The 15,707-nt window shown below is 43.6% G+C and overlaps 1 protein-coding gene across 2 annotated transcripts in view; it reads left to right on the forward strand.

Moving 5' to 3' along the window:
- The window catches only part of DOK5 (docking protein 5), a 152,627-nt gene that overhangs the window by 104,840 nt on the left and 32,080 nt on the right, over positions 1-15,707 (forward strand). For both annotated transcript variants that reach the window (XM_072801474.1, XM_072801473.1), the window contains exon 6: positions 12,036-12,171. In XM_072801474.1, coding sequence (XP_072657575.1) covers positions 12,036-12,171 — 136 coding nt within the window. The remainder of the gene's footprint in view (positions 1-12,035; positions 12,172-15,707) is intronic.

Here is a 15,707-nt window from a genome sequence, read left to right on the forward strand (position 1 = left end):
TTACCAGTGAAACCTATGTATGAAAAATATTTCATGATAGAAATAGACTTTTCTATCGACTGTATACCTCATCTCATCTTCCACTTGTGTATCAAATCAATGCACAGTGGAATTCTGCATTGATCAGGATGTTTGGGGCCTATTTTGGATAGCTTTTATTCAAACATTAAAATTTTTCAATTATTCCTTGGATTTATAGGAATAGTAATAGGAAGAGTATGTCTTTTATCAGAATTTTTGAAAGCTAAAACCTTAGTAAACTTTTTTAGTATCTCATGACTAATGTTAAACTTTTTTGACGTTATCTTTCAGGTTTTAATGTTACTCATATCTTGCAAAAGTTTAATTTATTCTTATTAATCTAGTGGACTGCTAAGGATCCAGAAGATTATTTTAAAGACTGATATTTCTCCTAAGTGTGATAGGAAACCATAGAGATTTTTAAGCAGGTGCATGTGTGTGTGTGTGTGTGTGTGTGTGTGTGTGTGTGTGTGTGTGTTGGCAGGGCATGGGGCATAATCTTGTTTACATTTTGTGGACAATGGGATGGAGTTGGCAGATGTACATACATATGGGGAGATAAATGAAGTAACTCAGGTAAAAGAAATGGTGGATGAAAATTATGGATATATTGGAGACATACACTTCAGAAATATACCAATGGCCTTTGACCAAAAACCCTAAAGTACTGACTGACTTGGAAAATGAAAGCATTTTGTTCTATGACTTTGGTCTCTTTATGGTCTGATCTTTAGGGTATTTTGTCCAAGATCTCCAGCTACTAGATGATTAGAATACCTGCAACCCATACCACACAGTGTTGTGTGTCAAATATTGCAGGGACTTAGAACACTTATACTTCTGAATCCTATTCTTCCTCAGTGGTCATGCTTTGTGGGGCAAACTTGAGAGTGAGTCATCAGAAGGGAAAGTATTGGGAATGTGTCCTCGGGATCTTGTTCATTTCTCAAACAGCATGATGTGGTGGACGAAGCACTGGCTCAGAAGTCAGAGTTTCTCATTTCTGTTCATTATTAGTGTTGACCTTGAACAAAGGGTTTAACCTTCCTCGTAAGTTTATCCAAGTAATAACCTCTTTGCAGAATTGTTGTGGATAACAGCCACGATGCAGGCAGATGACCTGGAAGGGTGCTGGGCTGCTCCTCAGTAGTGTCTTTGATATTTTATGATTACTTTTGGAGCAGGACTTGAGTTTGCAGGATACAGACAGTGTTAAACACAAGGTAACATTACTATTTTATATTTTGCCTGAAACTCAAATAAAGATGAATTCTTATAGTCACCATCAGGGTGTTCAAGATAATAAGATCATTTGTGTTCCCCCAAGCATGAAGGTTTCATATCTGCCTTGGTTTATTACTGAAGATAATTTTTTCCTTGGCTATTTTTGGATGTGTTCAAAACAAACCAGTTTCATATTAACTAATATAATTTTCTCCTTGTTTCGTGTCGATAAATGGAGAGGAGTTGAGTCTCTCTAGGCAAATAGTTTTCACGTATCCAACATGCATCTGCAAAGATTTTGCAGTCTTGTCCTCCAGAATGCAAGGAGTCTCCCCAGAGACTTTGGACAGAGTTCTGCTCACCTTCAGCCTTTGTTCGAGTTGGGACTGGGTTATTTCTGCTCAGTGGCCCCACCAAGACTGACACATGTAATAAACTGGATGAGAATTGGAGGAAATGAAATGAGATTGCAGCTCTACCCCATACTGGATGTGGACCTTAAGTGAATGACCTAACTAACTGTCTGAGCTCCGCTGGCCACCTGTAGAATGGGTACAGTATACTATGTACCTCATGAGATTGCCATGGAGATTAGATAAGGTGCATACCCAAATACGTGGCATAATGCCTGGCATGTAGTAGACAGGTGTATCAAGCCAACTGACACAACAAGAAAGAAATTCATTGGCTCACCTAACCAAAAGTCCAGGAGGTTGGGATGGTGTCAGTTTTGACTTGATTCAGAGTCTAAATCTCTCAGTCCTGTTTCTTCTAGAATGGCTTTGCCCTGGCTCCACGCAGTGGCTTCCAAGACCTTGGGTATCTTCTCACACCATCAGCCAATAGAAGAGGGAGAAATTCCTACCGTTTGTTGAGCATTACACTCACTAGATGTCAAGTCCTATACTGAGAACTTGATACGAAGTACACAGGGTACAGATACAATGGGATGGTTCTCCCAAAGCAGGAAAGGGGGTACTGATGCCATCAGAAGAGAGGTAGATGTAAGGTTTAAAACAAAAGAAAATCTAACAAAATGTGTCCAATACAGCGCTTAATGATTGCTCAAAGCAAATAGGGCAAAGCAGCTGTTGGACTGTAATTAGCAATATCACCCATAATGGTGCTGAGATGCAGAACAGTGGTTCTCAACCAGGGATGTGGTTGTCCCAGGGGACATTTGACAACGTCTTGAGACATTTTTGATTGTCACAATTGGACAAAGGGGCCATTGGCGTCTAGTGGATAGAGGGGCCAGAGATGCTGCTAAACATACACTGTGCAGAACAATACCCCACAACAAATATGTTTCTGGTCCAATTATCCAGTTGAAAAACTCTGTTCCGGCAGGCATACCAACATTGAAAATAATCACTGGTATTTATAGAGCCATTATTACATGAAGGTCACTATGCTAAGCATTTTACACACGCTGTCTCATTTAAGCCATTCACCGATCATATAAAGTAGGGAATATTATCATTCTCATCTTAAAACGAAACTTAGAGACCTGGATGACTGGGCCAGAGGCATTAGACTAATAAATGGTGGATTTAGGAGCCACACTCAGGTCTTCTTACTTCCAGACCCTGTAGATATCTAGGGCAACTAAATGTCATATTCCACTAGGTGAGCCTAGCTCTTCATTAACATGTACAGCTAGGGAAGAGAAGGCGTTCTTACATCACCAGAGTTCCCTAAAACCATTCATATGTGTGCTAATGTATGAATTTTCCCAGTTACTGGAACCTCCTATTTGTTTTTTTACTTTGGAGAACAGGCACATGGAGCCAGGATGCTTCGTCCCTCCTGGACAGCAGTATCGTGATCATAGGTCATTAGAGTCTTCTAGGCCTTGTTTCTCCCCCTCTCTCTTAGCAACATAAGCAAATCAGATCATATGTGCTCTTTTTTTCCTTGAATAAATCCAGAGTTGGAATAGAAGCTTTCTAATGAAGTGCAATTACACGATTAATTGCCACCCCTTGCCCCTGGAGACAACAGTTAGGTTATTTGGTGGGCCAAGAGACACATTGCCTCTTCTGTTTGAAATTTTTCTGGTATTTTGTTTGTTTCTTTCCCCCTTCGAAGTCCTGAAACTTCAATAAAATACATCAGGCTGGAAGGGGCTCTGATTTTTTTTATGGGAAGATCCAACCGACATGAGGTTCTGACCGTGTCAACATCTCCCTTGGAACCATTCTTGAAATGTTATTGTTTAAAGAAAGGTGGCAGGTGTCCAGTAAGTACCAGTGTTAATTTTATAGCTGGCTGCTGAGTTAGCATGCTCCAGTGGCAGGCGCTGTCTTACCTCCTGACTGATTCAAATTAATACCCTGGGTTTAGCACCTGCAGGAGTGAAAGAAGCTCAGGTGACATTTGGCAGGATGTACTGAATAATTACCACACATGAGTGCTTCTCTTTACCAGCCAGAGAGAGCCTCTATTGTGCTTTTGACATCATTTAAAAGAAACTTTTAGGTATGCCAAGTATATGTGAAAATTGACATTGCATGTACAAATTATTTTTCTTAAATGGAGTGCACAAATTCATGAAAAGTTTTTTTTTTTTTTTTTTTTGGATTCAAGACATCCTAGCAGCCTTGGAAAAGAAATTACTCATATCTGGTCTACATCACTCTGAAAACAAGTAATTGGTGAAATAATTTATCGGTGGAGAAGAAAATTGTTTCCCCCTGCAATTGATGAGTGCATAGGACCACAATTCTAATATAAATCGTTGAATAGTCTCTGTTTCTCTTCTTGATTCTAAGCTGCTTTGTAATTCCTCATTCCTAAATATTTAGGGAACACACACCCGTTCTAATTAAAGGATCGAAAGCAAATTGTACTCCGTTCTTCCTGCCATGTTGAGTAGGCAAATTGGCGTAAACACGTGCTGGATCCCACATGCGGGCTTGCTGAGAAGTGTGATTCTTTTCTTTTGCAAAAAAATACAAACTACATTTGTGCCATTTATGTGGCCGTTTATTCCCCATTGGTACTCTCTCAAAAGTAATTGTAGTTATAAAGGTGATGCACGTGTATTATAAATACCCCATTAATAGAGGCGGGTGGGAAATAGAAGTGAGAGTCCATGGAGTAAGCTTTTTAGTAATCATCTTCAGGAGGTCTGTGCTGGGTGTGGGGGTGTGAACACGACAAGGCAAGGCCACATCATACGTAAGACTCTTGGCCGGGTCCCTTCCACCTCCTTGTTGTGATTGTAGCCCATGAAATCCCTAAAGGAAAGGATGACTTCCTCATGACCTTTGGGAAGAACATCTCATCCGTACATCCTGTCTTGTGGCCATCCTTTTTAAGGAAAACTTTTCTGTGTATTTTGAATTTTATTTATTTTTCTAGCTTTCTTGAGGTAGCATTGACATAGAACGTTGTTTACATTTAGAGTGTATGTGTACATTCCGAGGTGATCACCGCCACAGAGTTACTAGTCAGCACCCTCACCACCTCACGTAATTATTGCCTTCTGTGGGTGTGGCTGAGAACATTTAAGATCTACTCTCTTCACAGCTTTCAAGTGTACAATACTGTATTTCTCACTGTAGTCACAGTGCTGTACATTAGCTCCCCAGAATTTACGTACCCTGTAACTGGAAGTTTATGCCCTGTGCTCAGCTCCTCTTACCCCCCACCGCACCCCCTTGGCAACCACCATGCTACTGTCTGCTTCTGTGAGTTTGGCTTTTTTATATTCCACACACAAGTGAGAGCATACAGTGTTTGTCTTTCTCTGACTTATTGCACTTACATAATGCCCTGGAGGTCCATCCATGTTGTTACAAATAGCAGGATTTTCTTCTTTTTTATAGTTAATATTACATTGTATATATACATATACAGATGCCACAGTTTCTTTATGCATTTCACCCATTGGGAGACACTTGGCTGTTTCCTTGTCTTGGCTCTTGTAAATAATGCTGCGGAGAACATGGGATGCACATATCTCTGTGACACAGTGATTTCATTTTCTTTGAATATATGCCCAGAAGTAGAATAACTAGATCATATGGCAGTTCTATTTTTAGTTTTTTGAAGCACCATCTTACAGTTTTCCACAGGACTCTACTGATTTATATTCCCGCCAACAGTGCACAAGTGTTTCCTTTTCTCCACGTGTTCTCTGATACTCATTATCTCTACACTTTTTCATATTAGCCATTCTAACAGGTGTGAGGTGATATCGTGCTGTTTAGATTTCCCTGATGATCAGCGATGCTGGACCTATTTTCATGTACCTGTTGGCCATGTGTATGGTGCGGCCATCTTCCTGCAGCGATGATCCACCAGTGTATGTGACCACTTTATGTGTGATGGAACCTCACATCCTAGAAGGGTCTAGTAAAAATGAGTCACTTCTTTCTTGCATCAAATGTTGGTTGGGTGCACCCTTAGAGCCTGGTGTGGTTCCAAGCCCTGTGGATGTAGCAGTGAATAAAATATACGAGTGTTCCACCATTATGAAATTCACCCCGTAGAGGAAAGGGGGTATAGACAATAACAGACATTTTAAAAAGTAAAAAAGATGTTAGATTGTATAAGTCCACAGCAAAAAATAAAGTCACTCGATAGAAAGTGCCAATGGAGGGGGTGCCATTTTAAACAGGGTGAATGGGACTGGCTTTGCCAAGTCAGAGATGCCTGAGAAAAGATCTAGGAGGGATCGGGGCCGCAGTGAGAACGTTCCAGCCAGAAGAAGGAGGTTGGGAAAAGATGCTGAGGGGGGTTTCTGTGGAGTGTGCAAAGAATAGCCAAGTGGCTGGCGTGGTTGGAGCAGAATAAGAGGAGGGAGCAATGTATGTAAAGGTGGAGATGCAACAGGTCAGGCTGTGTGGGGCTTGAAGAGCACTGTAAAGCATGTGGTTTTCAGTCTTAGCTAAGGAGGTACTGGGGGTGGTGGGGAGAGGTAGGTCACTGCAAGGTTTGAAAGAATGGTCCCCAAAACCTTCCATGTATCTGAAACCAATCGCAAATTGAGGGGTCCCCACAACCACCCAAGGTTTAATAATTTGCTAGAATGATTCAGAGCTTACTGACATCTATGAAACTCATGGTTAAAGCCTATAACAGTAGAGGATAGAGAGTAACTCCCATCAGCCACGGGGAGGGTGGAGCCCAGAGAAGTACCAGGCATAGAGCTTCTGTGTCCTCTCCGTGTGGACTCTGAACAGCATACCGTCCTCCAATCACCATCGGACAGTCCACGTAGAGTACTGCCGACCAGGGAAGCCCCCCAGCCACCGCTGAGAGTTCTTACCGGGGTTCCATTACATGCATGTGCGGCTGATTCATTGATCATGCACACGGCTGAACCCAGCCTCCAGGTCAGTCGGCAGCACATGACCCGAAGCCTCACCCCAAACCCCATCGTTACTGTTTGTCAACCCAAGAACCCCAGGCAAACACAGATTACCTCCCAGGTGACTGCCAGCGCAAAGGCTAGACAAGAGTTTTTCGGACAAGATTAAAGTCTTTACTACATAGAAAGGGGTAAGCAAAGAGGTGACATGGTCTGACTTATTATTTTTTTAACTAGACTCTTAGGCTAAAACCAGTTAGGAGGAGGGTCTTATATGCTCACAGTGAGGACAAGAGTGGCCACAAGGATGTTGGTAACAAGGAACATGGGCTTACGTGTTGGGATACTGATGTCGTCGAAGCTAACAACGCCAGAGGGATGTACTGACTGGCTGGATGTGGGTCAGGAGAGAGGGAGAGAGGAGTCAGGATCCTCTATGGGCCGCTAAAACTGTGGAGGAAATGCCCCAGGGGGCAGGTGTGGGGACGATCAGACTTGTTTGGGGCATGTTTCAGTAGAGGAAACATGTAGCAGGAGGAGCGAGGGCCATATGCCCCCTTCGATTGGGTCAGGGCATAGCATTGCGGAAGCCAAAGGGGGGAAAAGGGATGTTTCTTTGACTTCACGTGTCACGTGATTAAGAACACATATAATTAACGAACTACCACTGTCTCTACCACTAGCCATGGGGTATGACTTTGGATAGGTTTGTCTCGTTTTCATGGACTCTCAAGTCCATATACGTGGCGTGAGAATTTGAATGTAAAATGTGATAATGGGGATCCCTGGGTGGTGCAGCGGTTTAGCACCTGCCTTTGGCTCAGGGCGCGATCCTGGAGACCCGGGATCGAATCCCACGTCGGGCTCCTGGTGCATGGAGCCTGCTTCTCCCTCTGCCTGTGTCTCTGCCTCTCTCTCTCTCTGTAACTATCATAAATACATAAAAATTAAAAAAAGAAAAAAGAAAAACAATAACATGTGATAATGTGCACACTTAAGGGAACTGGTAGGAAGCCTGGGGACACCGATGGTAAAGCCACAGGAGAAAGGACAGCATGTGGCAACGCGACCTCTGAATTGGGACCCTATCTATCTTCACCTCGCTCACTCGGCCGATGAGCTTTATTGAGGTTGTTACTAACACTCGGGAACAAGCACAGTCTACGTCACTGGAGCTGGAGAAATAAAACCCCCAGTCATCTGCATTGTAGTTTTTATTTAATGAAAGCTGCTTCTTTTCTTAAAGGGACAATCCTATTCCCGAATTCGTATTTCCATTCTCAAAGAGGAGGTTTGTATTCGTCTGTTTTCATAGCAGGTGAGCCTCACACGTAGACTCTCATCCCCAGCCACACACTTCCCACCCCCAGGCATCTTTTGCCCACTTCCCCGATGTCACAGGATGTGGTCACCCACGTTTCCTTCCATCCCCAAAATGCGATTTTCCCTCCTGAAGTTTTCCCTGAGGATCACATCCTCAATGGCTTTGACATTTTAAAGGGTTAAAATAACAACCACAAATCCCAGTTCGGGGCTTACCTTGTTGCAAGATCCTTTGCTAAAGATAAAACACCATTTCCCACCTCCCTAAGAGGTTTGGGGGATCTTATTGCTCACATTTGGGATATGAGGCCGTGGAAACTTCGAGACGTCAGGATACTTGACGGTGATTCCAGCATATGAGGGATCTGCATGAGACTTCTATCTTCCCCACTTCTTTCCCACATCACCTAGGGTAGGGCTCTGGGAAGCACACCCCCATTTCCTCAGCTGTGGGATGATTTTAGTGGCGGAGGCATAACAGTAAATGAATGTGATTCTCACAGTGATATGGTCTTTTTCTTCTCAATTACCTTTTCGATCCTTTAGGTTAAAAGTATAGAAAAAACATTTCGATGGGGTGCTGGTACATCTAGAACACATCTTGTAACACCTTCTAATTTACCTGTGTTACTAACAAGTGAGCAAATGTGCCGTTCGGGTCTTTGACCAGAGGACCTAGACAGAGTTCAATGACGAATTTTGTTTTCATTGCATTTATTTTCGCATCTGCCTTCAATTTATGGCGGAGCCTACCGCCTTATGATTTTTGATTTGGTGGCTCGTTGACAATACATTTGTTTAAGGGAGAAGAAACCTGAGTTGATTTTGAAAATTATTAAATAGGCGGTACAAAGATTTGACAAACAAGCGCAAGTTGTCCAAGGAGGACAGACATTCCCCAGAGCAGCCCCGCGCCCAGCAGCCGGAGTGGCAACAGTGACGCATCCTGCAGTGTCCTGCACTGATTTCTATTTCTCACCCCACTGGTCTCAGGAAAGGACGAGAGAGTCATGACATTAGCAGGCAGCTTAGATTGCCTGGTCTCCAGCCAACACACACACACACACACACACACACACACACACACACACACACGCACGGCTCCTGCAGAGCCAACTGCCTCCTTGTCTCAAGCTGAGATCACCAGGCAGTGGCACCAGTGATTGGAACAGGCAAGCCCCTGCAGACCACAGGTGTGGAATGAGCTCTCCCTCAACCTGGAAACCATCGGTGGTGCAGCCACAGCTCCCCTGAACCCACAAGCTGCCTTGCATGTACAGCTGTTCTACTGCTAACGCAGAAGTTAGGTGCTCCCTCAACCCCTTTGTTTTTGGTCTATTTTAGTGGTTCTCAGCCACTAAAATTTTGTGGCCTTTTGGCCACCTTGGGGATATTTACCAATGTCTGGGGACATTTTTAGTTGTCACAATGAGGGGATTCTATTGGCAGCCAATGGGTGGACACCAGAGATGCTGCTAAACATCCTACAACACAGAGGGCAGTTCCCACAGCCAAGGGTGATCTGGCCATACGATATCGCTCATGTCAGGTGCGCCCCTGTAGAGAGGCCCTGTTGTATAAGCTCCTAACAGACCCTTCCCCAGATTTTTCTTAAAGATGGAGCCACCAGATACCATGCGGTTAAGCCTCTTGTTTACTTCGTGTGGTCTTTCTGTGCATTTTCTTACCATGGTGTCTGGCATGCTGTAGCCACGAGTGGGAGAGGGGTCGTACTCTGTTCACCTCACTTTCACAGACAAAAGAATGTCAACATTCTGCAATGTTTTGCTCCCAGTTTTGTGCCTCTTCTGCAAGGTGCTTCCGATTGGTGTCTCCCCAGTTTTTGGCTTCCTGATATTCTTTGTTACGACGTAACATCGACACCCACCCCTTTGCCCAACTATACTTTGCTTTATCTGCTGCTCTTCTGACCAGTGTGGCTCATCGTAGCATGATGTGAGTCTTGAACCTGTTCACGTACATGGATCTTGTTTAGCCAAGCAAACTGTAAACTCCTCAAAGAAAAAGCCCATGTCTTTGCCTTTAGATACGTTGCTGCAGCTCTTATGATTTGCCTTATGTTTGTCTAAGTACGCTATTCTTTCAAATATGTAATGGTAACTGTGAAATGTAACATTGATTTAAGAGTACCACAAATACACATGTTGAGTATGAGGTACATCCTGCTTGTAACTGTGTCCAACAATTCTAAACACGAGGGGACACACACACACACACACGCACGCATGTGTACAACATACATCTTGAAAGTGGGGAAATGTGGAACCGTCTGGCATTCTAATCTTAAATTTCCTTATTAATACAATGCACCAGGAGATCATTTATTTTGGTTTTCTTTCTTTTAAAAAAAAAAGATTTTATTTATTCATGCATGAGAGACACAGAGAGAGAGGCAGGGACACAGGCAGAGGGAGAAGCAGGCTTCCTGCGGGGAACATGATGCGGAACTCGATCCCAGGATCCCAGGATCAGGACCTGAGCCGAAGGCAGACGCTCAACCACTGAGCGACCCAGATGCCCCTATTTTGGTTTTCATAATTGCAATCCCATTAGTATTTTTCCAATACAGTGTATTGATGTGAAATGTCATTGGCAAAGAGCGGAAACCATTTCCAAAGTTGGGCATCCTTGCCTGTGGTGGCTCCGCAGAATGAAGCCCTCATCTCGGGGCACTCATGCTCATCCCTGGGTCCTCAGGAGGGCTGCCCCTCCTGCCACCCTGTCCCTGGGGTGTTGGGTCACTCGACTCCGTCCAACCTCAAAGCATTCTCTGTGCAGTTCTTCCGGGACTCTTCTTCCTGCCTTCTCTGCCAGAGCACTGCCTTCCTCACAGTGGCTCCATGAAACCTCAATTTAAATAAAACTTCTTCAAGGAGGCCGGGGTCAAGTTCCTAGTTACCTCTCCCTAGCACCACCTGCTATTTCACAGTCCCTTCTACAGTTATTTATTGAGTGCCAAATACAGGTCAAGCCCTGTTGTAGGCACTAGTCAAAGAACTGTGAATAAATCAGGAACAAATCTCATCTACATGGAGTTTCCCTTCCCGTGGAATAAAGAACATTAAGATTTCCTTTGTGTACTCACGTCTCCTATCTAACACTTCCAAGACATTTAGGTGATGGTTACTATCACTCCATTTATTTTACAAATGGAAATGCAGGCGTGGAGAAGCTCAGTTACGCGTATCGGCTCACAAGCTGACAAGGGGCGACCCCAGCCCAGCAATCGGAGCCCACCTTTGCCTCTTATTTCACTCTGCCTTGGTACATACTTATGTGCAGGAAGGAGTGAATTTCCTAATGCTTTCTGAGCTCCCAGTTGTCTTCTAGATTCTTGACTAATTGCATAATCCATGGTTTGGAGTGACAGGCTTATCATTTAGACAAAGTAATTCTGGGGAAGTTCGCAACTATTAAGTGTATTTGTATGGCCACCATGTCCTTATGTGTGAATCCTTATCTTCACAACACAGGAGAGGCCCAACCTAAACTCAGTATTTTCCCTTCTCTGCCTTTCCATCTACTGTTTTCCGTTAGCAGCATAAGGCCATAAGAAAGAGTGTTGGGGCCTTTGGGACCACTTGGGATGCTGAAAAAGAGTCCAAGTAAAAGTTAGTGGGGAAAGCGAAAAGGAAAAAAAAAAAAAAAAGGAATCCAGGTTGATTTTGGAAATGAAAGAATCCTTAAAGCCTTTGTCTCTGAGGAAAGCACAGAACCTGGGGGTCACAGAATCCTTCTCGCACCTCTGTGCCGGATGGCATAGTTTCCAAGGATCTGATTCATGGACAATAGTGAGAACCCAGTTGCACGGGCGCCTCCTTGAAAGTGGGAAAGGCCAAATACTGGAATTATACTAAGAATCAAGAAACAGCTTTTTATTAACCTTTACTTCTTGACAAAAAAAAAAATCAGCACCGTGTTAGTCCAGAATGAATGGTTTCCTGGCCATATTAACAAAAGTTCATTGGAAATTTTGATTCTAGCTCACTTTGTTTAGCAAATGTGGACAAGAATCCTGATCTTGTGTGAAATAAATGAGTGTGATTTCATGGAGTACCCTAGGCCCTCAGTGCACGGAAGTTCTTGGGGCTGGATTTTCAGAAGCTTTTTGTTTTTGTTTTCACAGGATGTGTGAAACTGGGGAAGGGCTGTTTATCTTTCAAACACGAGATGGAGAGGCCATCTACCAGAAGGTCCACTCTGCTGCCTTGGCGATAGCTGAGCAGCACGAGCGCTTGCTCCAGAGCGTGAAAAATTCAATGGTACGTTTGGAATTTCTTCCTTATGACCCAGTGTATATACCCTTGTAGAATGCAATCTTAGAATCTTTACGCTGAAAAATATAGGCAGCATTATTAGAGCAGATGGCTTACTCCGGTACTCAACGTTGTATCACTTGGATTAAATGCCATGTTTGCAAAACCTCAAGAGCCAGCTGGTAGCACAGTAACTGTACGTCCCTGTTTATCTACTTTGTGTCTCAGTTATTACTTGTGTGTATGTATCTTCATCAGTTTGGGCTCCTACAGCAAATACCATAGGACTGGGTAGCTTATAAATGATAGGATTTTATTTTTTTTAATATTTTATTTATTCATTTGACACAGAGAATGAGTGAGCACAAGCAGGGGGCGCAGCAGAGGGAGAGGGAGAAGCAGACTCCCTGCTGAGCAGGGAGCCCAGGAATCATGCATGACCTGAGCCGAAGGCAGACGCTCAACCGACTGAGCCACCCAGGCTCCCCTAGAATTTTATTTATTTCTCACTGATCACCCAAGATGAAGTTGCTGGCCTACTCAGTGTCTGGTGGCACTGAGTTCCAGGTTCATAGATGACTCTTTTCTGTGTCTCCCTGATGGAAAGGGCGAGGGATCCCTCTGGGGTCTCTATTATGAGGGCACTAATCCAAGTTGTGCCGGTTCTGTCCTTACGGCCTAATCTTCTCCCAAAGGCCCCACCTCCTAACACCATCACCTTGGGGGTGACGATTTCAACATACAAATCTGGGGAAGGGACATGATCATTAATCCACTGGAGTCGGTATGTTCGTCAGGATCGATTTGGATGCATATGGACATCTGTAGACACAACTATGTAGATTATCTACCTCTAGGAATGCATTTATAGCTGTACCAGACATTAGAATTTCAGATGGTAACAGGGGCCAGAGAAAAGAGAGCCAAGGGGAAAGAAGTGAAATGTCAAAAGCCCAAAACCAGAAGACCATTGATAGTAGACTGGGCTCTATGTGGGACATAGATATTTTTTTCCAGAAAAGCCAAGGTTTGAGTCTGGATATAGTAGTTTGTAATTGTTGGGAATTAATTCTACTTAAAACCAACAACAAAGTAGTTTGTGGGCCAAGGGAAACCTGTCCAGGGACCCCCTCGTGCCGGAGCCATGCATCTCCCATCCCTGGTTGATCAACCTTCATGGACGTTAATGTATGAAGACAGCACGAACACAAATACACATGGGCATGCAGCTGTCTAGGAACACCTACTCTGTTCGTTGCATTGATCTAGGGACTGTTATCCATACAGAGAGTTATGATTCATGGATTGCTTCTTTAAGAAGAATACATTCACAAAATCTTAACGCACCACAGTTAAATAATGCAAATCATGCATTGTGGCTGCGAACACATGCATAGAGCTTGTAACATCTGGAAGGAAATCTGCAAAACCAAAAGGGACTGGGTTGGCATGGTAAGTAAGATTAGGGTAGTTTGAAAATTTATGATTTAAACGTGTGGGGTGGTTGGATTTAAAGAGGAGTAAATGCATACCAGTAATATGATCTGTCCCCAAGCGGCCTCAGATTATTCCCAAATGACTTGTTCATGCAGTAGTCTGGGATTTTAGAGCAAAGATCAGCAAAACTTTCTTTAAAGGGCCAGCCAGTAAATGCTCTAGGTTTTATGGAGTAGGATGGTCTCTATCGCAACTACTTAACTCTGCCGTTGTCATGCAGAAGCAAGCAGAGGTAAAAACAGTTACAGTGGGTGTGGCTCTTTTGCAAAGCAACTTTATTAATGGACGTTGAGATTCAAATTTCATGTAATTGTCACACATCATGAAATATTCTTCTCTTGAGTTTCTCCCCACAAATTTCAAAATAGTTTTCTTGCACTAATGCAGTCTTGGTATTCATTTCCCCATATGCTTACCAGTTTTGGATTTTGCAATAGAGAAATAAATGGATGGGGGCGCCTGGGTGGCTCCGTGGTTGAGCATCTGCCTTTGGCTCAGGTCGTGATTCCAGGGTCCAGGGATCAAATCCCACATCAGGTTCTCTGCAGGGAGCCTGCTTCTCCATCTGCTCATGTCTCTGCCTCTCTCTGTGTCTCTCATGAACAAATAGATAAAATCTTTAAATAAATAAATAAAATCTTTTAAAAATTAAATATCTTTACACAAAAGAGAACTAAATGGATGGATGGTTGGGTGGGTGGGTGGATGGATGGTTAGATAGACACACAGGTGACTGTAAAGTAGAATTCAAGTCACTTGGAACTTTACAGGGCAACATGCCATTGCGTTAAAATTGTATAGTGTCCCATTAGATGCCTTTAAATATCTGAAGAGGTTTTTCCAAGAATACCTTACTGGTAAAGCCATCAATTAGCATAAATTGTTTTGTGCTTGAAAGGCAGGTTCTGCATGCACATGTTTTTCCATTTACAACCTTCTCATTACTTCCACTAAAAATTAATCAGGAATATGAGTAATTCGTTTAGATCATCCCTTTGCAAATTTAACTAGAAAATAATGTTGTTTGCTCTTAATTTGCTGGGTGCTTTACGAGTTCCATAAAGTGAATATGATTTTTAAAGCAACAAACATCCTGTTTTAGATGGATGGTGAGTAAGCTTCAGAATGGGATCTGAATGAATCTCGAGGAAGTTAAGTGGGGATTACGAAATGCTTAAAATTGATGTACGTGAATCAGTCCCTGATTTGGGGAGAAAAGAGATGCCACATGACAATGAAGCAAATGAAGAGAACACTGCTGGCCTCCCCCTCCCAGAGTTACAGTTCTGCACATTCTGGTAACTGGAATGGATCCATGTAGACCCGGCTATATTCTTAACTAGGAATTGTGTGGATGTCACTACTGGCGCGCTTCTCTCAGATAGTCAAGGTCATAAATGGAGAAGGATGGTGAGATGTTAACTTTTGGGCTCAGCCTCATTTTTAGGAAGCCCTGGCCCTCTGTTGGCTGCCTTGTTGTAAAACTCCCAAGACCACCTCTACAGACGCGGGACCTGTACCGGTTTGAAGTTGTAGCCTTAGTGCCTTGGTTGGGATCAGACTTGAGACCTGAATCCCAGCAGCCGTAAAGAGGAGGCTTGTGGGTCCCCCTAACAACAACAACAACAACAACAACAATAATAATAGCAATAGGCTGAATCATGGCTTCAAAGATGTCCCGTCCTAATCCTTGGAACCCATGAATGGGACCTTACTTGGCAAAAGGGACTTTGCAGATATGATCAAGTGAAGGCTTTTGCAATGGGGAGATTATCCTGGATCATCCAGGTGAGCCAGTGTTATCACAGGGGGCCTTATGAGACAGGAGGAGTAAGGGTCAGCAATGATGTGACGGCAGAAGCAGAGGGACACAGAGAGAGATTTGAAGTTTGTATGCTGATGGCTTTGAGAGTGGAAGTGAGATGTGACCCAAAGGATGTGGGTGCCCCTAAATGCAACATTCTCCCCTGGAACCTCCAAAAGGACCCCGCCTGGCCAACACCTTGGCTTTAGCTTGGTGACTGACTTTGGGCATCTGGTCCCCA

The sequence above is a fragment of the Canis lupus genome, chromosome 26 (assembly GCF_048164855.1).
Source record: "Canis lupus baileyi chromosome 26, mCanLup2.hap1, whole genome shotgun sequence".
Taxonomy (NCBI): Eukaryota; Metazoa; Chordata; class Mammalia; order Carnivora; family Canidae; genus Canis; species Canis lupus.